The sequence below is a fragment of the Hyperolius riggenbachi genome, chromosome 12 (genome assembly GCF_040937935.1).
Source record: "Hyperolius riggenbachi isolate aHypRig1 chromosome 12, aHypRig1.pri, whole genome shotgun sequence".
Taxonomy (NCBI): Eukaryota; Metazoa; Chordata; class Amphibia; order Anura; family Hyperoliidae; genus Hyperolius; species Hyperolius riggenbachi.
The window spans coordinates 218,229,449-218,252,285 of record NC_090657.1 but is presented as its reverse complement, the minus strand read 5'-3'; the positions used below and the strand labels follow the sequence as shown (position 1 = coordinate 218,252,285).

Sequence of the window (22,837 nt, the reverse complement as noted above, 5' to 3'; positions counted from 1 at the left end):
GATGCCAGAAGTCGCGGAGAGGTGAGAACGTTACTGGGCATGGGGGCGTTTAGCACTTGGGGGACATCCACCGGGGGTCCTTTGTGTACGTCTGTTCTCACGCTGTCACACACCGTTACCGCCATGCACCCAATCAACCATGTGCGACCAAGATTTCCCAGCATGTCTGATCAATGCTTTTCGACTGATTTCAGCCTGGGTGGACGCATTCCGGCACCAATTTTCAGACAATTTGATAAAATTATTGAATGGAATGGGCCACAAAATAGGCAGTTGTATGGCCACCTTTAGAGGCAGGACAGCCAGGTAATCTGCATTGTTAAAAAGGAGATTAAGATGTCATGCTCCATACCTCTCTCCCCTTTATATTCCCTTTAAAGGACAACTGAAGCGAGAGGTATACAGAGGCTGCTATATTTATTTCCTTTCAAGCAATACCAGTTGCCTGCCTGTCCTGCCGATCCTCTGCCTCTATTACTTTGAGCCATAAACCCTGAACAAGCATACAACATATCAGGTGCTTCTGACATTGTCAGATCTGACGAGACCAACTGCAGCCTCCATAATCTTCTCACTTCACCTGTCTTTTTAACCCCCTTGGCGTTATGATTCTTTCTGGATTTTAGGGTCTAAAAGCTGCTAGGGAGTTCTGCAGCAGCCTAACACTCGCTCCCTGGCATCCAGGGCTGCAGTTTTCCCTCCGTCCTCACTGTAACCCTTTAGTGAGATTGCCGGCTGTCGTCACGACAACAGACGTCGATCTCACCAAGGTGAAGCAGAGCCTCGGAGGAGAGGAAGAAGAATGGCGTCTGACGTCGGGATCCCCCGGGAGGTGAGTTTAAACACGTTGCGCGAATTGCTCTGCATAGAGCTTCCTGGCGGCTACCACAAGTTCAGCTCGGGGCTACGGCTCCAGGCTTGTTTTTTCCACTCAGAGCTGAACTTGTGATTACCGCTAAGGAGGTTAAAGCGGAATATAACCATGCATTTCAACTTTGCTCTAAAATATTATTTACAGCATATTATATGCAAAAAGCATTTTTTTTTTACTAGACCAGCATTGGAAGGGTGAAACACAGAGGTTTAAAGTTCCGTGGAGAGATGTGCAGAAGTTCAGATTGTTACATTCTATTTAGTTATATGTATCTATTGATAAATGTTACACACTTTAGCTGTCCTCCAAGCTCCTTCTCAGTGAGAGAGATGAGTCACATTCAACACTTAGATACATTTATGTAAACAAAATGTATCTATTTCAGCTTCGGATGCGTCTGCAGAAATCTCCAGGAACTTTAAAAGCCCTGTGTAACCCTTCCAATGCTGGTCTAGTAAAAAAAAAAAAAATGCTGGTTGCATATAATATACTGTAAATAATGTTTTAGAGCAAAGTTGAAATGCAGGGTTATATTCCGCTTTAAAGAGAATCTGTACTCTAATATTCTTACAATAAAAAGCATACCATTCTATTCCTTATGTTCCCCTGTGCCCCTCTGTGCTGTTTCTGTCACTCCCTGCTGCAATCCTGGCTTGTAATTAACAGTTTTAGGCAGTGTTTACAAACAAATGACTGGCTTCTAACCAGAGTATCATAGGCTGAGAACAGCTTACTGTGTGACTCATGCAGAGCTTGGAGGGGGTGTGTAAAGCTTCTGCCAATGACAAGCTGTGCTGCACATTCCACACATTCCAGCCTCTTGCCGACAGACACGACAGAGGAAAGAAGATAAGATTTATTACAGAGACAGTGCAACTAGAAAAGGTTGCAGTAAGACAGACCACATCAGAACAGGTATAGGAACTTATAGAATAGAAAAAATAAGGCTCAAAATTTTGTTACAGAGTCTCTTTAAGGGTAAAAGCAAAATAAAAATGGTAGCTTGTATTCATTATTCATGTTTGTTTAACCGCTTTTTCCTCCAAGTGAATTTTCACCTTCTATTCTCTAAAAAGAAAACAGTACGCAACACCCCCATAACGGTTTTAATACGCCCCCCACACCAAGACACGGGACCTTAATTTTTTAGACTGTAACTGCCATTATTCCTACGCTGTTTAGTTCAAACTGTTACTTTGGCGGGAACCCTCCCGCGCTTTCACCTATAAAACAACTCTGCGCAAGAACAACATCCTATCGATGACTTACTGTTGCACACCATCTTTTAATCCTTGGAACTGAACTTTGTTGCATAAAAGAAATCCATAACACGGATGTTTATCACTGGATGGGAGCAAGTTTCTTCCTTATTATTATAAATAACTACCGTTATGTATCTGCGTTAAATGTCTTCCACTTTAAGACGTCTTTTAGAAAAACTGTTATATGATAGGGCTGTTATGTGCTCAATAAGTTAAATTATCACTGCAATTTAAAGCTAAAATAAGCTGCTAGTGTAATAATCTGACCAAACTAAAACTAGAAACCAATAGGTGGCACTGTGACCACATAATCAGGCCAACTAAGCACAGAGCTACTGTAAAGCACTGCGTTATCATTCTGCGTGATGAGGCCTGATAAGCACTGCATTTTTATATCTATGGGACATCAAGCTGAATTGCAGGTCAGATAACGACATCCTCCTATAAAGCTTTAGCAATGATTATGGTCAATATTAAAGTGGACCCAAATTAAAAATACAAGATTTCAGAAATGAAATCTATTTTATAAATTATAATAATAAATAGCAGCCTTTTTTCAGCTGTATCATGACAAATATAAAATATTTTACATTTATTGGAGGAACCCCTCCCTTCCTTTCAAATTGCCGGGACAGAATCCAGCAAACTAGTGGAGTAGGTGGTGTCCAGCAATGGAGGAATTGCTAATGGCTGCCCCCAGTATAACTCTAGCTATGAAAAGAGAAGGGTGAAAAGCATGCACTGAAATGATCATAGGTTTGAAGGAGTGTTTATTTATCTTTGTATGTGTCAGAGTGGTGCAACTAAATATTTTGAATTAAAAAAATGTTTGGTTTGGGTCCTCTTTAAGGGGCAACTGCTGCTCCCGCAGTGGCGTGCACAATGATGCTGTGTACCTTGAGCTATGCTCCTTCTTCAGTACCCACTCTTTCCAATTCCCCTTCCTTTTAACTATACTCACCTTTCCTTCTTCCCCTCAACTCCCCTTTACCCTCTCACCCCCCCCCCCCCCTTTCACCTTACCTCTCTCTCTTCAATGCGCAGCCTGGCTGGATACCTGTATAAATAACGAGTGGATATCATTTCCCTTTTTAATATACATTTAGCAACATTAGGGGGGGGGGGGGGGGGGATTTTACTACCCACCTGAGCCAGGAGCTATCCCACATTGACGTCATCTTAAGCCAGTGTTTATAGACAATAGCATAATAATACAATTATTACTATTATCACTATTTACTTTATTTTACTATAGACTGGGAGATATCTGACCTGCAATGACTCTCCTCAGATTTGTCATATATGCCAAAAGAAGACAATCCCCACTTGGAGAAATTTATAACTGATACACCTATACAATTATTGATCCAACCCCTCCTACTCCCCCACCTATTAGTCCTGCCTATGTACCCCTTTGTCTCCGTCCCCCTCCCCCCCTCTCCCTTCCCCATTCCCTTCCCCCCCCTCCCTTCCCTACCCTTACCCCCACAAGCCTAAGCTTAAAATCACCTGGTCATTCCTAAATTTAATTCTTGCCAACTGCTACTCCATTATATCGCAGTAAACATATATGACAAAACTGCCAACTAAGTTCTAACCTCCTGACATATGTCGGGAGCCGCTGGGCAGTGGACCTCTGCCTTTGGCCACTACCCACACTAAGACGGGCCCTTAAGGGTGACCGGTCTTATTCTGTAAATTCGGCCCTTTACAGGCGGATAGCCTATTAAAGGGCGACTATTGTTCGAGGCCTAAGCTACATCAGTTGGGTAAGGTTGTAGCAGGGTGGGCAACGGGAGTTACGAATATGGGGAAACATTACCAGGTTTTCCCCTTTTTTTACTTTTCAAATTTTAAAATGTTTAACTTGTTTTTGTTAATACAGTCCTGCTTGCTCGGTACATCTGATTGTAACGGCCCTGGTCTGGTCACATGCCTGGCGTCTTGCTCTCCAGAAACCATAAAGTTATGTGCCTTTATCCTGATCAAGGTAATTACTCACTCTTTACTATGACTAACAATATTTTGGAATGTACGTGGGCTAAACTCACGGGTAAAACGGTCACTAGTATTTAACTACTTAAAGCAATATAGTCCACAAATTTGCATCTTAACTGAAACGCATTTGCAAGGTAGTAGACTATTATCTCTCAAAAAAACATCACTGGCACACCTATCAGATAAACAAAAATCCGTCCCGTCAAAGGCTGACCTGGCAAAATGTACCCGTATATATGAGCAGGGAGACAAGACTGGCAAATTGCTAGCGTACCTGATAGGGGAGGAGCGACCCAGTTATCATATTGGCTCAATTCAAAACCAAGCAGGTGAGACTGAGTAACGCCCAAGCTATAAATAACGAATTTACAACTTACTACAAGGAGCTATACTCTTCACCCCAGCCTAACCCCTCATCACAAATTATGACATTTTTAGATACTCTGCACTTCCCAGTGGTGTCCGCTGATGACAGAGAGTTCCTGGAAGCGGACATCACTGAGGAAGAGATTAGAGAAGTCATCAAGGGTCTGCCGGATTCCAAGTCCCCTGGCACCGACGGGTTGCCAGCAGCTTTTTATAAACAATACTAAAAAATGCTCACCCCACGCCTTCTTCGATTGTTTAAACACATTCTCGAAACTGGCAACCTTCCTCATTCAATGCAGGAAGTGCTAATTACTGTCCTTCCTAAAAAAGGCAAAGACCTAACAATATTTCAATCATATCCTCCGATATCCTTACTAAACCAAGATTATAAACTGTTAGCTAAAATACTTTCCATTCGATTGAACTTAATTATCACCAAAATAATACATCCAGATCAATCTGGGTTTATTCCAGGAAAGGGAACCGACATCAGCCTGAGACTGTTAATGACCAATCTTGAAATAACTCATGAACACGTAGGTTTACGTGTGGTAGTTTCCCTCGATGCCAAAAAGGCCTTCGACGTGGTGGATTGGGACTTTTTATGGGGGGCTATGCTTAAAGAGACTCTGAAGCGAGAATAATTCTCGCTTCAGAGCTCATAAATGCCCCTGCTAAACCGCCGCTATAGCGCGGCTTAACAGGGGTCCCTTCACCCCCAAAACGACCACTGCGACACTTGGTCGCAGATTTGGTCGTGATTTATTGCTTCCTGGAGGCAGGGCTAACGGCTGCAGCCCTGCCTCCAGTCGCGTCTGTCAGCGGCGCATCGCCGCCTCTCCCCCGCCCCTCTTAGTGAAGGAAGACTGAGAGGGGCAGGGGAGAGGTGGAGATACGCGCTGACAGACGCGCGTGGGGCAGGGCTGCGGCGGTTAGCCCTGCCCCAACCAGGAAGCGCTGCACGGAGGGGGATTTGGGGGTGAAGGGACCCCCGTTAAGCCGCGCTATAGCGGCGTTTTAACAGGGGCACACATGCCCCTGCTATATATGAGGTCTGAAGCGAGATTTATTCTCGCTTCAGACTCTCTTTAAGTTTGGCATTAGTGCTAAATTTGTACATTGGATCAGAGTGCTTTACACCATGCCGAGGGCCTTAGTACGTACTGGGCTAAATGTCTCTCTCCTTTCATGCTTTCGAGGGGAACGAGACAGGGTTGCCCGCTATCGCAGACGCTGTTCGCCATTGCAATTGAACCACTAGCTATTATGATTAGGGCTAACACACAGATCCGGGGGTTATAGTATGGGTCCTGTACAGAAAAAATTTCTCTCTGTGCAGACGACATATTACTATACTTAGCAGACCCCAGTCCTTCTTTAGGAGCCGCACTTTCCTCCATTAAAACATTTGGCTCTCACTCTGGCTTTAAAGTTAACTGGGACAAATCGGTGATACTGCCATTAGATACACAAGTCATACCTGCCCATCCTGTAAACCCTCTCAGGTGGGTGTCGGAGTTTACCTACCTAGGGATCAAAATTACAAGAACCCCACAAGACTACACCCGCTTAAATCTCCACCCTGCTTTGACAAAACTCAAACAGAAATGCCAAGCCTGGAAATGCTTACCTTTAACACTAATGTCCCACCCTGGGCAAAGTTCCAGATCCTAAAATCTGGGCAGATCATGGTATTACCAAGCTAGTTGACATCACGGACAATAGCTCCCTCAAGTAATTTACAACACTAAAACCTACCCCCCTTTATGTACTTTCGATACATGCAACTACGGCATCCATTTAATGCACAATTTCGCCCCAAAGATGGCCCTCTGTTGATACAATCACACCCTATTGAGGCAGAAATTATCAAGGAACACCTTGAACAGGTCATATCTACCTTTTACAAAATATTTCCTCCAAAGGGTAGAGGGATCGCTGAAGATCTTCTCAAAAAATGGCAATCTGATATCCCGGACCTAACTATAGAGAGATGGGAAGCTATCCTCAACTACTTCTTCACGGCCACTATTGCATCCAGAGACAGGCTAATTGCCCTCAAATTCATCCACAGATGCTATTTATCTCCAGCAAGATTACTTAAAATCTATCCCACTTCAATGGGAACATGCAATAGGTGCGCGCAGGCCAAGGCGGACTTTTTCCACATCTTCTGGCAATGTACTCACATAGCACCATATTGGAAACACATTCATGCAGAACTTCAGAGAATATTTGGTATTCCTATACCATTTACTCCCGAGGCCCTATTGCTAGGTAACATTGAGGATAGCCTTTTATCCACCCACAAGCTAACAGCATTCAGGACATTAGTAGCTTATGCACGAAAGTTGATAGTGTTAAAATGGAACCAAGAAATTCCCCCTCACATAAAACACTGGAAAACGTATGTTCATAAGGACCTAATCTATATTAAACGAGTATATGTTAAGAGGAAATGTCCCAAAAAATGTGCTAAAACATGGAGCAAGTGGCCTATGATTTAGAGTTAATTGATTAATACTTAACTCACCAATCTAACTGCTGATATTACGGTTTTTTGGAGAGGCATGCGACTGGACCAGACCCCCCTTCTCTGGGGTTACAGGACCCCATCCTACCGAGCAATATTCTCTTTTTGGACTGCATCGTATCAATGTTACAGTGTTGAATTTGTTTTGTCGTAGTGGCACTGTTGCCACTTAAAACTCAATAAAAATATTCTTTCCAAAAAAAAAAAAAAAATGGTAGATTGTACATAAGGGATCAGAAACCTTTTTGGCTAAGAGCCTTAAACGCTACATTTTAAAGAGTAACTGTCAGGCTGCAAAAGCTAATTTAAACCTCTATTCTCCTGGGTTAGACAGTTTAGAAGGAAGCCAAAAAGGCAATACTGCAGTTAAAAATCTCTCTTACTTTTGATGTGTGCTGAACAGCAAGGATGTTAGACCCAAGCTCTTAAAAGGACAACAGGCCGCATAACATACTGCAAAGCATTCTGGGGCTGCTTGGGTCCTCCCCTCGGCTGCTAGTGAGAAGAGACAGGCTCATGTTACAACAGCCAGCACTGAAAAATCTCGGGGCAGAGTATACTGCAGGAGTCCACTATTGTTCCTAGCCACATGGCTAATTAATATTCACTGCACAGTAGTGTTGTATTTTTTCTGAGTGGAATCATCAGGAAGCAGGCAGGACATGACGACACATTTGGCTTCATAGGAGACAGACAAACATGGAACCTGCCATGAGCTGTCAGGAGCATCATTCTCTGCAAATACTATATAAAAATTCTGTGAAATCCAAACGTGGACAGTGAAATGCATATGTAATGTAAGTTCAGCCAATCTTTAGCTACTGATATATGTGTTTTTTTTCTCTGAGACCTTATACCTAACAGCTCCTCTTTAAAATGCAATTCTGTGAGAGCCACACAATATGGTTCAAATTGGGACAGTAGGGCTCACATCCCTGGTGATGTGTATATACAGTTGATCCACCGGGCAGAACAAGTGTCAGACACGTCTTCAGCTTCTCTTGGGTTATAGCAACATCAGCAATTTCCCTGAGAGCCAGACAGGAGAAATACCGACTAACCGCTTGTACAATTAGCTAGCTGACTTGGGGGTCCCCGAACGTTGGCCTAATAAGCTTCCTGTCAAGTGACAGGTAGCCTATTGGTCCAATAAAAGTGCAGGGATCTCGTCCTACAAAGTCACAGGACCTGACAATTAGAGCGGCCATTTTGGGAGGGGGAACCGCGAGTAAGTTAGTAGTGCATTGCTACAGCAGTGGCGTGCCTACTTTGAAAATGTTACTTGCGCTGCCACACTAAGCTGCGCTGCTTGAGCAGTGTAGCTTAGTGAATCGACCCCTAACTGTGAGCCAGATGTAGCCTTGTTCTACATCGATGTTGAAAAACAAACTTCAGTCCTACAGATTCTATAATGAATACATTTATTGTCTTACAAAATTTATTGACTAGAAATATGATATACATGAAGGTGAGAGAAAACAGAGGGGGCGACCCAAGGGTGATGGGTGGGAAATTCCGGCAGCTGTAACGTATTTAAAAAAAAAATAATAATAAATGAGCAGATATTTCAATGCGGCACACAGGTAACCTGTATAAACTAAGATGTCATCGCCAGCTCAGCCCAGAACTCTCGAAGCTTTTCAGAATGATAAAAAAAAAATGCTTTCTTCAGCACGAGTGTTCTTAGAATACTGCTTTTTGGACTGACATCGTCATAGTTACACATGATATAATGCACGATAACAACCTCATCACATTGACTCCGTAGGGAGAGGCGGATATGTGTACTTTAATATTCTCAATCGTCTAAGTGTCTAAGGCACCTTTTTGTCTTATTCATATGTATGTTTTTCCATTTTACGGGACTAGAAGAAAGTGCGAATCTAAAGAGTTTGAAAACTTTTTTTTTTATGGTTTTAATTTCGGCCAAAGAGTTGGCAGTAGTAGCCTCTATGGTGCCAGTAATGTGCCAAAAAAAAAAAAAAAAGTCTGGTTTTGACACACATCCCTACGTTTTCATTGGGCAGATTCACAGTTTAGTTGAATTCTTGAATAAGAAAGATCCACTGAAAAGTTCACCAAAGTTTTTATAATGGAAATGGGTTATAAGGAGTTTCTAGAACATGCAATGGGGCGTCTTGATCCCACTTCTGCCCATCCCCCTGACCCCAGGGGGGGGGGGTTAGGACCCGAAACAGGTAGTGGGCGTGGTTTTGTTTGTTCACATGATGCTTTTTGAAAGAGTAAAGAGATGAGAGAGTCTGTAGAGGAAGTGAGTAGAAGCCATGAAGATGGGCGGGGCTTCCACTTGTTCCTGCAGAAAAGGGCACTTCAGCAGGAGGTTGGTTGGTTTCAGCTGATTGGTTGTTGCCTGAGAGAAGGGGGTGGTACAGATCTGGCATCTCCCCTCACTTAGGCTCTCTGGCTGTTTGACCTGTAGTGCTTCTACAAGCAGTGCTTAGTGTCCCTTCATGATGGGGAGAGGAATTCTGGGAGATGAAGTCACTCGGCGGGGGAGGAGGCCGATGTCTCGTTCACCTCGTTGGTTTTGCTCTCTGTTTCATCATCTGAGAGGTCGAGAGAAGTCCCCTCGATCTGCAGTGGTCGGCGGCCGGAGCGACTTGAGGAGGATGAGAAGGACATGGGTCCGCCTCGCCTGGAAAAACAGGAGAAAAAGTATTGAGGTCTAGCAAGTCCAGTAAGGCCACTTCCATACTTAAATAATCGAAACGCACGTGTTTTGCCAATCGCAAGGGCACTGTGATTTAAGCTGGCCATAAATGCATAGATTTCACACTGATCGAATCTGCTGGTCTCATCGATCGTAATCTCAATTGATTTGCGGCAAATATCAATTGAAATTACGATTGGATGGTAAATTTCAGGCTATAGGATGCGGCGGGGGAGAGGTGGTAGATTGATGACAGCTCAATAGATTGACCATGAAATCTACTGTGCTGTGTATGGGGAAAAATCAATCCCTCTTGGATCAGAGTCAAATCAGAGAGGGGTTGAATTGTTTCCACATTGGGTTACAATTTAAAAATGTATGGCTATAGCAATGTCCTGTACAAAGAAGTGCGATCTGATTTACATCACTGCAAACTTAGTGCCAGCACCATTTTTCATGGGTTTGCAATTAGGTTAAATGAATGTGAGCGCATAAAAATCGCATTGAAAACGCAGTGCTATGCGTTTTGTGGTCTAACAAAGTGAACCAGAGACGAAGCACCCTCATGTATTTTACCATATAGATCAGTGGGATCATTATAGAAAACACCTACCCTGCTTTCTGTTTCATTCTGCGCTGCACAGCTTGTTTCTTATCAGACCTGATAAAATCTCGGACTGAGCATTCAGTCTGGCTTTGCTATAATGACTCAGCTATAATGATTCCTGAGCAGAGCCAGCAGGGGGCAGGCTTGGACTTAGACATGAGAGAACACAGACTGAGCTATAAATATTCCTGAATAAAGCCAGACTTAATGCTCAGTCTGGGATTTTATCAGGGCTGATTAGAAGCAAGCTGAGCAGTGAAGGATAAACAGAGAGCAGGGTAGGTGTTTTCTCTAATGTTCCCACTGATCTATATGGTAAAATACATGAGGTTGCTTCGTCTCTGGTTCCCTTTAACCACTTGATGCCATGAGCAGAATGGTCAAATGCCCGTGCCCGCACACTCCTGCGGTACACATGCACTTTAGTGGAAGAGTTGTACTTTTTATAAGCATCCATTTTGCAGGAAGTGGTAAACACACCTTGCAGTTTAAAATAAACACTAGAGATGATTAATGAGATGCAAATACTGAACTTCTGAGTTGATCCAAATTTATGCAAAATGATTTGGAGTGTATAAGTAGCAGCAGTGGCTGGAAAGTGTAATGGTTAAGGGCTCTGCCTCTGACACAGGAGACCTGGGTTTGAATCTCGGCTCTGCCTGTTCAGTAAGCCAGCACCTATTCAGTAGGAGACCTTAGGCAAGTCTTCCTAACACTGCTACTGCCTATAGAGCGCGTCCTAGTGGCTGCAGCTCTGGCGCTTTGAGTCCGCCAGGAGAAAAGCACGATATAAATGTTCTGTGTCTTGTCTGTATAGGAAGTATAGTTTCCCCAGTATAGGGAACATATAGTTGCCCTTCGTCATCTTCTTTCTCAGAGGCAGGAAGCAGGAGAGTGGTTCCCATGGTAATGGCGATATACATTGCCGCTACAGGAAGCCACTCTCCTGCTTCTGTCACCTGCGGTTGCTGAAAAAGATGTTGGAGAATGGAGGAAAGGTGCCGACTGGGGCGTGGATAACAAAAAGGTAACTGCACTTATTCGTGGATATGCTTTCATAGTATACTTTACTATGGATACACTTTTAGTTTAGATACACTAATATGAACACACTAAGTATTACATAACTGTACAAGCATTTAAAACCATTCCTATAAAAAAATATGACTACATTGACCATTTATAAAGGTCTCCTTTAAATAACACAGCTGCTGGGGTAATTATTCAGCAGCTAGTGGTTTTCATTTTTTAACACGACTTCCACTTCCTGGGTGAGCATAGATTTGTATGTTAATTTCCCTGATAGTAAGCAGCCTACCAGCTGCTCCTGTGTGATTACAGATAAATGATAAGCAGCAGTCATGTTACACGTCCGTTCAGCCATCTCACCTTAGTCGGTTCTTCAGAGTGGTCACTTCCCTGGTCAGCCCCTCGTTGGCCTCGGATGCGTCGTCCAGCTCCCGCTGCAGCTTGCGCCTGGAGGCGTTGGCCCTGGTGGCCTCCTCCTCGGCCTCCTCCAACTGTCGCTTCAGCTGCTTCATGCGGACGTTGGCTTTCTCCATCTGGGAGTAAGAGGAGCAGTGTGTGAGGATAGGATTGTGGGGAGGGGGAGGTGTATTTAGATTATTGATGTACTCAGGACTGGTTCAGAAAATTGTCCCACCTATCTCCCCCAAGGCAAACAAGTAGTTTGGACAATGGGCTCCCCGCTTCTTCCTTCCATTATGCAGAGAAACAACATGCCTGTCTATGGCCGGGTCCTTCTTGCACTGTGCCTCTTCTCTCACCAGGTGGCGATGTCTTTCTGTAGGCACTTTGTCACATGACATGGATGGGGAGCCTAGGTGACACTGCTACACCTACTGAATAGGCACAGTGCAAGACGTGAAGTGGACCCGGCGATAGAGCAGATAAATATGCTCCTCTTCGGCTGATTGGATATACAGCTGCGCCGCCACTTGATGCTGCTGTCTGAATCCATTCATTCAGGTGGCTTCGTGGTAGGGCGTGGGGCTGGAGGTACTAAAGCGAAAAGTCAGGCCCTAAACTGACTACTAAAGATATTTGGGATGGACTTTCCTGAAACCAAACTCTTGGACCATCTTAATATGTATAAACACTCCCCCATCTTAATGAATGCTCCCCAATGTCATCTAAACCTCCCTAATAAAAAATTCTAGGCTTATTAGCTGCAGTACATAGACTCTCCCCTAGAAGGCGCTTCTGGCTAGACCTGAAGAATTGCTCAGCCAGACCAAACCCAGCAGAGGGCAGCACTGCAACTACAAGTACCTACAGACCACACATGGTGAACAAGATGCAGATATTAGGCTAGCATGCAAATTGTATGTTGCATGGAACTGGGCCAAACCAAAATGCCAGGAAGTGCATTTAACTGGCTGATCTCAAAGTCAGGGTACAATTTGCATTAAATTTAAAATTATTTACATCTCGTTGACCATCAGTACTGACATTAAATGATGGGGGAAAACCTGTTCATTCATGATCACTGGTTGGGATCTCAGAGATTTTCAACAAGATGCAATTGTTTTTTTTTTTTTTGTTCTTTTAAACGATGCAAATTTTGTTATTTGTGTGCAGCTTGAGAATGGACCAATTCAGTGCTGTTGTGATTTATTCTGACCGGTCCAAGTCATATCTGCGGAAAAGATGCAACTAAACTTGCAACAATTTGCAATGCGCTGCTCATGTATAATAAAAGCTGTATCTCTGTACCTGGGACGTGTCCCGGAGCAGAAATAATGTCCGTCTTTCACACTATAAATGATACACGAGGGGTCATAAATTGTAAAAACCGGGGGATCAGGCATGTGTAGGAAGCTGTCCTCATGCCCACTGCTCCCACCGTTCTCCATCCCCCGTGTTATCTCCTAAAGCCCCCCGCAAAGCTACCTCCAGGGTCGGATAGGTCGGTGAGCAGTGCACAGCGCTGCCCAGCTACGTGCGTACTTGGATCCCGTGGCCGGTAGCGTTCTGCACACTACCTAGATGTGAAGTTGTGCACATGCGCAGAAGGCTCCTGGCCGCAGGCACGTGATCAAAGACACGTGTCGCCAAGCTAGCACTCTTCTCACTGACCTGGAAGTAACTTCGGGGTGTGTGTGTGTGTGGGGGGGGGGGGGGCTGGGGGAGGTTGTGCATTAGGAGGTAACAGAGGGGGGTGGAAGAGAACAGGGGGAGAGGTGGGCATGAAGCCTGCTTCCTACACACGACACCTCCCCCCCATTTTTACTGCTTCCTATACATGCCTGCTCTTCCTGTTCTTACTGCTTCCTGTACATGCCTGCTCTTCCTGTTTTTACTGCTTCCTATACATGCCTGCTCTTCTTTTTTTTACTGCTTCCTGTACATGCCTGCTCTTCCTGTTTTTACTGCTTCCTATACATGTCTGCTCTTCCTGTTTTTACTGCTTCCTATACATGTCTGCTCTTCCTGTTCTTACTGCTTCCTGTACATGCCTGCTCTTCCTGTTTTTACTGCTTCCTATACATGCCTGCTCTTCCTGTTTTTACTGCTTCCTATACATGCCTGCTCTTCCTGTTCTTACTGCTTCCTATACGTGCCTGCTCTTCCTGTTCTTACTGCTTCCTATACGTGCCTGCTCTTCCTGTTCTTACTGCTTCCTATACGTGCCTGCTCTTCCTGTTCTTACTGCTTCCTATACGTGCCTGCTCTTCCTGTTTTTACTGCTTCCTATACATGCCTGCTCTTCCTGTTTTTACTGCTTCCTATACATTCCTGCTTTTCCTGTTCTTCCTGCTTCCTATACATGCCTGCTCTTCCTGCTCCTACTACTTCCTATACATGCCTGCTCTTCCTGCTTCCTGTACATACCTGCTCTTCCTGTTCTTACTGCTTCCTACACATACCTGCTCTTCCTGTTCTTACTGCTTCCTACACATACCTGCTCTTCCTGTTCTTACTGCTTCCTACACATACCTGCTCTTCCTGTTCTTACTGCTTCCTGTACATACCTGCTCTTCCTGTTCTTACTGCTTCCTATACATGCTTGCTCTTCCTGTTCTTACTGCTTCCTGTACATGCCTGCTCTTCCTGTTCTTACTGCTTCCTACACATAACTGCTCTTCCTGTTCTTACTGCTTCCTATACATGCCTGCTCTTCCTGCTTCCTATACATGCCTGTTTTCCTGCTCTTACTGCTTCCTATACATGCCTGCTCTTCCTGCTTCCTATACATGCCTGCTCTTCCTGCTCTTACTGCTTCCTGTACATACCTGCTCTTCCTGTTCTTACTGCTTCCTACACATACCTGCTCTTCCTGTTCTTACTGCTTCCTACACATACCTGCTCTTCCTGTTCTTACTGCTTCCTACACATACCTGCTCTTCCTGTTCTTACTGCTTCCTACACATACCTGCTCTTCCTGTTCTTACTGCTTCCTACACATACCTGCTCTTCCTGTTCTTACTGCTTCCTGTACATACCTGCTCTTCCCGTTCTTACTGCTTCCTATACGTGCCTGCTCTTCCTGTTCTTACTGCTTCCTATATGTGCCTGCTCTTCCTGTTCTTACTGCTTCATGTACGTGCCCGCTCTTCCTGTTCTTACTGCTTCCTGTACATGCCCGCTCTTCCTGTTCTTACTGCTTCCTATACATGCCTGCTCTTCCTGTTCTTACTGCTTCCTGTAAGTGCCTGCTCTTCCTGTTCTTACTGCTTCCTATACATGCCTGCTCTTCCTGTTCTTCCTGCTTCCTATACATGCCCGCTCTTCCGGTTCTTACTGCTTCCTATACATGCCCGCTCTTCCTGTTCTTACTGCTTCCTACACGTGCCTGCTCTTCCTGTTCTTACTGCTTCCTATACATGCCTGCTCTTCCTGTTCTTACTGCTTCCTATACGTGCCTGCTCTTCCTGTTCTTACTGCTTCCTATACGTGCCTGCTCTTCCTGTTCTTACTGCTTCCTGTACGTGCCTGCTCTTCCTGTTCTTACTGCTTCCTATACATGCCCGCTCTTCCTGTTCTTACTGCTTCCTATACATGCCTGCTCTTCCTGTACGTGCCTGCTCTTCCTGTTCTTACTGCTTCCTGTACGTGCCTGCTCTTCCTGTTCTTACTGCTTCCTATACATGCCCGCTCTTCCTGTTCTTACCGCTTCCTATACATGCCTGCTCTTCCTGTTCTTACTGCTTCCTATACATGCCTGCTCTTCCTGTTCTTACTGCTTCCTGTACGTGCCTGCTCTTCCTGTTCTTACTGCTTCCTATACATGCCCGCTCTTCCTGTACGTGCCTGCTCTTCCTGTTCTTACTGCTTCCTGTACGTGCCTGCTCTTCCTGTTCTTACTGCTTCCTATACATGCCCGCTCTTCCTGTTCTTACCGCTTCCTATACATGCCTGCTCTTCCTGTTCTTACTGCTTCCTATACATGCCTGCTCTTCCTGTTCTTACTGCTTCCTGTACGTGCCTGCTCTTCCTGTTCTTACTGCTTCCTATACATGCCCGCTCTTCCTGTTCTTACTGCTTCCTATACATGCCTGCTCTTCCTGCTTCCTGTACGTGCCTGCTCTTCCTGCTTCCTATACATGCCCGCTCTTCCTGTTCTTACTGCTTCCTATACATGCCTGCTCTTCCTGCTTCCTGTACGTGCCTGCTCTTCCTGTTCTTACGGCTTCCTGTACGTGCCTGCTCTTCCTGTTCTTACTGCTTCCTATACATGCCCGCTCTTCCTGTTCTTACTGCTTCCTATACATGCCTGCTCTTCCTGCTTCCTGTACGTGCCTGCTCTTCCTGTTCTTACTGCTTCCTGTACGTGCCTGCTCTTCCTGTTCTTACTGCTTCCTATACATGCCCGCTCTTCCTGTTCTTACTGCTTCCTATACATGCCTGCTCTTCCTGCTTCCTATACATGCCCGCTCTTCCTGTTCTTCCTGCTTCCTATACATGCCCGCTCTTCCTGTTCTTACTGCTTCCTATACGTGCCTGCTCTTCCTGTTCTTACTGCTTCCTATACATGCCTGCTCTTCCTGTTCTTACTGCTTCCTATACATGCCTGCTCTTCCTGCTTTCTGTACGTGCCTGCTCTTCCTGCTTCCTATACATGCCCGCTCTTCCTGTTCTTACTGCTTCCTATACATGCCTGCTCTTCCTGCTTCCTGTACGTGCCTGCTCTTCCTGTTCTTACTGCTTCCTGTACGTGCCTGCTCTTCCTGTTCTTCCTGCTTCCTATACATGCCCGCTCTTCCTGCTTCCTATACATGCCTGCTCTTCCTGTTCTTCCTGCTTCCTATACATGCCCGCTCTTCCTGTTCTTCCTGCTTCCTATACATGCCCGCTCTTCCTGTTCTTACTGCTTCCTATACGTGCCTGCTCTTCCTGTTCTTACTGCTTCCTGTACGTGCCTGCTCTTCCTGTTCTTACTGCTTCCTGTACGTGCCTGCTCTTCCTGTTCTTACTGCTTCCTGTACGTGCCTGCTCTTCCTGTTCTTACTGCTTCCTATACGTGCCCGCTCTTCCTGTTCTTACTGCTTCCTATACGTGCCCGCTCTTCCTGTTCTTACTGCTTCCTGTACGTGCCTGCTCTTCCTGTTCTTACTGCTTCCTGTACGTGCCTGCTCTTCCTGTTCTTACTGCTTCCTATACATGCCCGCTCTTCCTGTTCTTACTGCTTCCTATACATGCCTGCTCTTCCTGTTCTTACTGCTTCCTATACATGCCTGCTCTTCCTGTTCTTACAGTTTACAGTTCAGGAATCATTTAAGGGTTCTGAAAATCATCTGAGAAAACTTGCTTTGGTTCTCTAAACTAATTACTTTTAACTAATTTATGCAGATCCTGCTAGATCGGTATGGCAGGCAAAGAGTGTATGACCGTACACCTGATTGGCTGACTGGCGCCTGCTGGCCAGATAGAGGTAGGAAATTGCCTGAACTGCTAGTGAGCAAGTGTGTGTGTTGCAGTTTGCATTCAGTTTAGAGGTGATGGGGATGAAGTCCCTGGAGGTGAGAGAGCCAGGGCTCGCCCACATTTCCCTCTGGGTATCGCATGGTGGTTTGGGGGCCCCAGCAAGTGAGAGAGGCCAAGGCCCCCGGCTGTCGTGCAAATCAGTGTTTGTGATTTCTAATTACTTTTAAGCCAGAAAACAGAGAGCTAGCATATGGAGGCAGGATATTTAGTAGCAGCTAAATACTGCTGTCCAATGGAAGAGTAGGATATTAAGGGGTAGGGGTTATTACAAAACTGCTTTGCTTTTTAACAGCCTATTAAATTCAATTTTTTTTTTAACATCCCTTACACCTGATTGGATGCTTGCAGTGAACACAGCATTATTTCATTGAAGTAGTATTTCTGGGGTCCAAAGTAGTGTTGGTATTCAAATTCAGGATCCTGCATTCGGAAAACCCAATTATGCCAAACACGGCCCTCAAAGGACAACTGAAGCGAGAGGCATACAAAGGCTGCCAATTCCTTTTAAGCAATACCAATTGCCTGGCTGTCCTGCTCATCCTCTTCTAATACGTTTAGCCATAGACCCTGAACAAGCATGCAGCACATCAGGTGTTTGACATTACCAGATCTGACAAGATTACCTGCAAGCTTGTTTCCGGTGTTATTCAGACACTACTGCAGCCAAATAGACCAGAAGGGATGCCAGGCAACTGGTATTGTTCAGAAGGCAATAAATATGGCAGCCTCCATTTACCTCTCACTTCAGTAGTCCCTTAAGTACCCAACCTAGTGGGCAGGGGCACGGGTAGGTCACGAACGCCAAGCTTCTGGCTTGATAGGAGGAAACATCGGAGTCACGAGACCAATGACGTGGACTGCCCCCATGACACGGTCCACTAGCCTGGGGGCTGAAGTGCTGCGTTTGGCATAATTCCGGTTTCCCGAATGCAGGATTCTGAAATGGAATACTAACACTATCCTCCGGTATGGGGTGGATACACACCTGCTCTTTGTACTGGTCGGCGTGCCTGCGCTCATCTTCCACTTGCATGAAGACCTCCTTCAGTTTCTTCTCTGTTCTGCGCACCAGTTTATTGGATGCTGCCCGTTCCCTGCAGGCGGAAAGGACAAGAAAGAGCTCAGAATCATAACATTCAACATGCATGCCAGGATCGTGTTACAGTACCCCATTATACAGCTCTGACGCATGCATGCTGGGGGCATGTTACAGTACCCCATTATACAGCTCTGACGCATGCATGCTGGGGGCGTGTTACAGTACCCCATTATACAGCTCTGACGCATGCATGCTGGGGGCGTGTTACAATACCCCATTATACAGCTCTGACACATGCATGCTGGGGGTGTTACAGTACCCCATTATACAGCTCTGACACAAGCATGCTGGGGGCGTGTTACAGTACCCCATTATACAGCTCTGACGCATGCATGCTGGGGGCGTGTTACAATACCCCATTATACAGCTCTGACACATGCATGCTGGGGGTGTTACAGTACCCCATTATACAGCTCTGACGCATGCATGCTGGGCGTGTTACAGTACCCCATTATACAGCTCTGACACATGCATGCTGGGGGCGTGTTACAGTACCCCATTATACAGCTCTGACGCATGCATGCTGGGGGCGTGTTACAGTACCCAATTATACAGCTCTGACGCATGCATGCATGCATGCTGGGGGCATGTTACAGTACCCCATTATACAGCTCTGACACATGCATGCTGGGGGCGTGTTACAGTACCCCATTATAGAGCTCTGACGCATGCATGCTGGGGGCGTGTTACAGTACCCCAATATACAGCTCTGAAGCATGCATGCTGGGGACGTGTTACAGTACTCCATTATACAGCTCTGAAGCATGCATGCTGGGAGCATGTTACAGTCCCCAATTATACAGCTCTGACGTATGCATGCTGGGGGCGTGTTACAGTACCCCATTATACAGCTCTGACACAAGCATGCTGGGGGCGTGTTACAGTACCCCATTATACAGCTCTGACGCATGCATGCTGAGGGCGTGTTACAGTACCCCATTATACAGCTCTGACACAAGCATGCTGGGGGCGTGTTACAGTACCCCATTATACAGCTCTGACGCATGCATGCTGGGGGCGTGTTACAATACCCCATTATACAGCTCTGACACATGCATGCTGGGGGTGTTACAGTACCCCATTATACAGCTCTGACGCATGCATGCTGGGCGTGTTACAGTACCCCATTATACAGCTCTGACACATGCATGCTGGGGGCGTGTTACAGTACCCCATTATACAGCTCTGACGCATGCATGCTGGGGGCGTGTTACAGTACCCCATTATACAGCTCTGACGCATGCATGCATGCTGGGGGCATGTTACAGTACCCCATTATACAGCTCTGACACATGCATGCTGGGGGCGTGTTACAGTACCCCATTATACAGCTCTGACGCATGCATGCTGGGAGCATGTTACAGTACCCCATTATACAGCTCTGACGCATGCATGCCAGGATCGTGTTACAGTACCCCATTATACAGCTGACGCATGCATGCTGGGAGCATGTTACAGTACCCCATTATACAGCTCTGACGCATGCATGCCAGGATCGTGTTACAGTACCCCATTATACAGTTTTGACGCATGCATGCTGGGGGCGTGTTACTGTACTATGTTATTATACAACTCTGACACAGTCTGCATTGATTATTGAACAGATCACTTTAGGCTCACAGGACACCATATGAAGCCTGTTTATCAGTTTAAAGGGACACTGTAGGGGGGTCGGGGGAAAATGAGTTGAACTTACCCGGGGCTTCTAATGGTCCCCCGCAGACATCCTGTGCCTGCGCAGCCATTCACCGATGCTCCGGCCCCACCTCTGGTTCACCTCTGGAATTTCAGACTTTAAAGTCGGAAAACCACTGCACCTGCGTTGCCGTGTCCTCGCGCCTGCTGACGTCCCCAGGAGCCATACTGTGCCAGTACGCTCCTGGTGACATCAGCGGGAGCGAGGACACGGCAACGCAGGCGCAGTGGTTTATTCAGACTTTAAAGTCTGAAATTCCAGAAGTGAACCGGAGGCGGGGCTGGAGCATTGGGGAGTGGCTGCGCGGGCACATGATGTCTGCGGGGGACCATTCTAAGCCCCGGGTAACTTAAACTCATTTTCCCCTGACCCCCCTACAGTGTCCCTTTAATTCACCTAGATTCATTCTCACCAGGTTAACAAATTGATAACTGCAGCCAAAACATTGTATTTCTCTTTTGAATAAAAATCAGAAGAGTTGGGACTAGAGATGGTCAATGAGAAGCTCCATGGAGGTCCTCCTTCCAACACCCCCCCCTACAGTCAGCACACATACCAATTCCATCCTGTTTGGTCAGTGCAACATTTGTGCCGCAAAAATGTAAGATTTGTACTGCTTTTGTTTTCAAGATAAAAGCAATTATTTTATCTTTAGACTGCAACAACACTCAGCTTGCCTAAAACCTGTACGGTTGGGTAGTGCCGGATTTGTGCTGCAAAAATCATCATTCGATCTTTTAAGTTATTTGAGATTTTAAAGATTTTTTTTAAAGGTGAAAAGTTCACCCAGCTGTGTACTGTTGTAGGGGGCCTGGTCTTTTGACCTTTATGAAAATATGAATGTCTCAAAAGATGGAACGATGATTTTTGCAACACAAACCGGCACAAACACAGCACTAACCAACCATAGTAGTTTCAGATCTACAGTATACACTGTTGTAGGGGGCTTGGGGGACCTCATAGTCTGGGAAAAAAAACATAGCACTAACTAAACATACTGTAGATGCAGCAAGCAGGTCATTTGGGGTTACCTGCAAGTGTGGCCCTCCGCCCGACCCCGTGCTTGCTGTAGGTGGAATCCTCCCTTATGACCCCCGCTGCTTGCTGCTGGTGAGGCCCTCCGTTCAACCACCGTGCTTGCTGCAGGTGTGACCCTCCTCTTTACCCCCAGTGCTTGCTGCAAGTGTAACCCAAGCACTCATTGCAGGTGGGAAAGGTCCGACCCCCGCACTTGCTGCAGGTGGAAACCTCCATCCAACCCCCATGCTTGCTGCAGGTGGGACCCTATGCCTGACCTCTGCACTTGCTGCAGGGTTGACCCTCCACCCGACCACCACTCTTTCTGCAGGTGGTACCCCTTTGTCCAACCTTAGCATTGAATATCTGTCTCTGCCGGAGGGATTCACATAATTTCCTGTCATCAGAGACACCACAGGAAGTGTCTCTAAGAAGATGATGCTGAAGGTTCTCACTATTCCTCAACCCTAGCTCAAACTGGAACTGTTTGATGATTGCAAAATACCCCCAAATACAGGGTTTGCTCCTCACTGCCCCCTCTCCCCCCAATGATCACTCACTTGGCCTCTTGCTCCAACTGTTCCTCCAGCTGGGCGATCTTGGCCTCCAGGGTGGCAATAGTGGCTTTGAACTTGGACTTCACAGTTCCCTCCAGTTCCTGGAGTTTGGCTTTCAGCTCCTTGTTCTGGCGTTCCAGCTGCTGCCGGGCGTTTTCGCTCTTCTGGGCTGAGCTGCGCTCACCGGCCAGCTCTGCGTTCAGCGTGTCCACCTGGAGATCGATATATGGTCAATGCCAAACTCTTCTCCCGATGCAAAGTCAGTGCCTCTGCTCAACCCAAAACTGAGCAAGACAAATTCAACTCTAATAGTAATAAAGATAAGTGAATATAAGCAAAATGGTGGACAATACTTATTTCATGGGCCAGATGTGCTTGCCAAACTCCATGGCAACTTATATTTTCTCCTCTCCGAGGTCAGCTGGTGGGTGAAACAATTAGGTGCGAGACCCAAGCAGGAAAAATAGGTGCTAGATGTAATTACCCTGAATTTGCATAGAAACCATAAGTTTACATGAGGAGTCGGGACAGTACACAGGAAGTTTGTGAGCATACAGGAAGTAGGAAATCATAGGACCTCATATCACTAACAGGAAGCAGTTGGGTACTAGAATTACAATCTGGTTTAGAATGTCAAAAATATAGTGCTAGAGGTAAAACTTACAATTTATATAAATGACTATGACTGCGGTATATGTTCAATCTTGCTTTTAATTGGACTGTAAATGACCTTAAAGAGAACCTGTACTGACTCTACTGAGTAAAATTATTTAAAATAAACACATGAGGTAACTTCAAATGAACATTACATAGTTACCTTGCCGTCAGTTCCTCTCAGAAGTGCACCATTTTTTTCTGACAATGATCCCTTCAAGTTCTGACAACATTTTTTCAGAATTGAAATATATCAGTTGCTGTCAGTTATCAGTTGATGTCAGTTATAGCTGAGAGGACAACTGATGTGCCAAGTAATGTCCATGTTTCTCTATGGCTCAAGTGGACAATGTTACAGTTTAACAGTGTGCTGACCAGAAAGCGGTTATGGGGTAATGGCCATTTTCAAAATGGAGGACGGGAAATTCCCTTGGTCACAGTGGACAAACAGGACGCGGGACAGGAGAAAGATTGAGGAGTAGATTACACGGGAGGCAAGTATGACTTGTGTATGTTTATTTTGACTTTAATTTTCAGTTCAGGTTTTCTTTA

At 45.7% G+C, this 22,837-nt stretch overlaps 1 protein-coding gene across 6 annotated transcripts in view; it reads right to left on the bottom strand.

The window, feature by feature from the left end:
- Positions 1 to 8,440: 8,440 nt before the first annotated feature.
- Positions 8,441 to 22,837, bottom strand: part of MYH10 (myosin heavy chain 10) — a 242,765-nt gene continuing 228,368 nt past the window's right edge. For all 6 annotated transcript variants that reach the window (XM_068262757.1, XM_068262758.1, XM_068262759.1 and 3 more), the window contains 4 exons: positions 21,635 to 21,843; positions 18,248 to 18,356; positions 11,704 to 11,876; positions 8,441 to 9,692 (listed from right to left, as the gene is read on the bottom strand). In XM_068262757.1, coding sequence (XP_068118858.1) covers positions 9,539 to 9,692; positions 11,704 to 11,876; positions 18,248 to 18,356; positions 21,635 to 21,843 — 645 coding nt within the window. In that variant the 3' untranslated portion in view covers positions 8,441 to 9,538. The remainder of the gene's footprint in view (positions 9,693 to 11,703; positions 11,877 to 18,247; positions 18,357 to 21,634; positions 21,844 to 22,837) is intronic.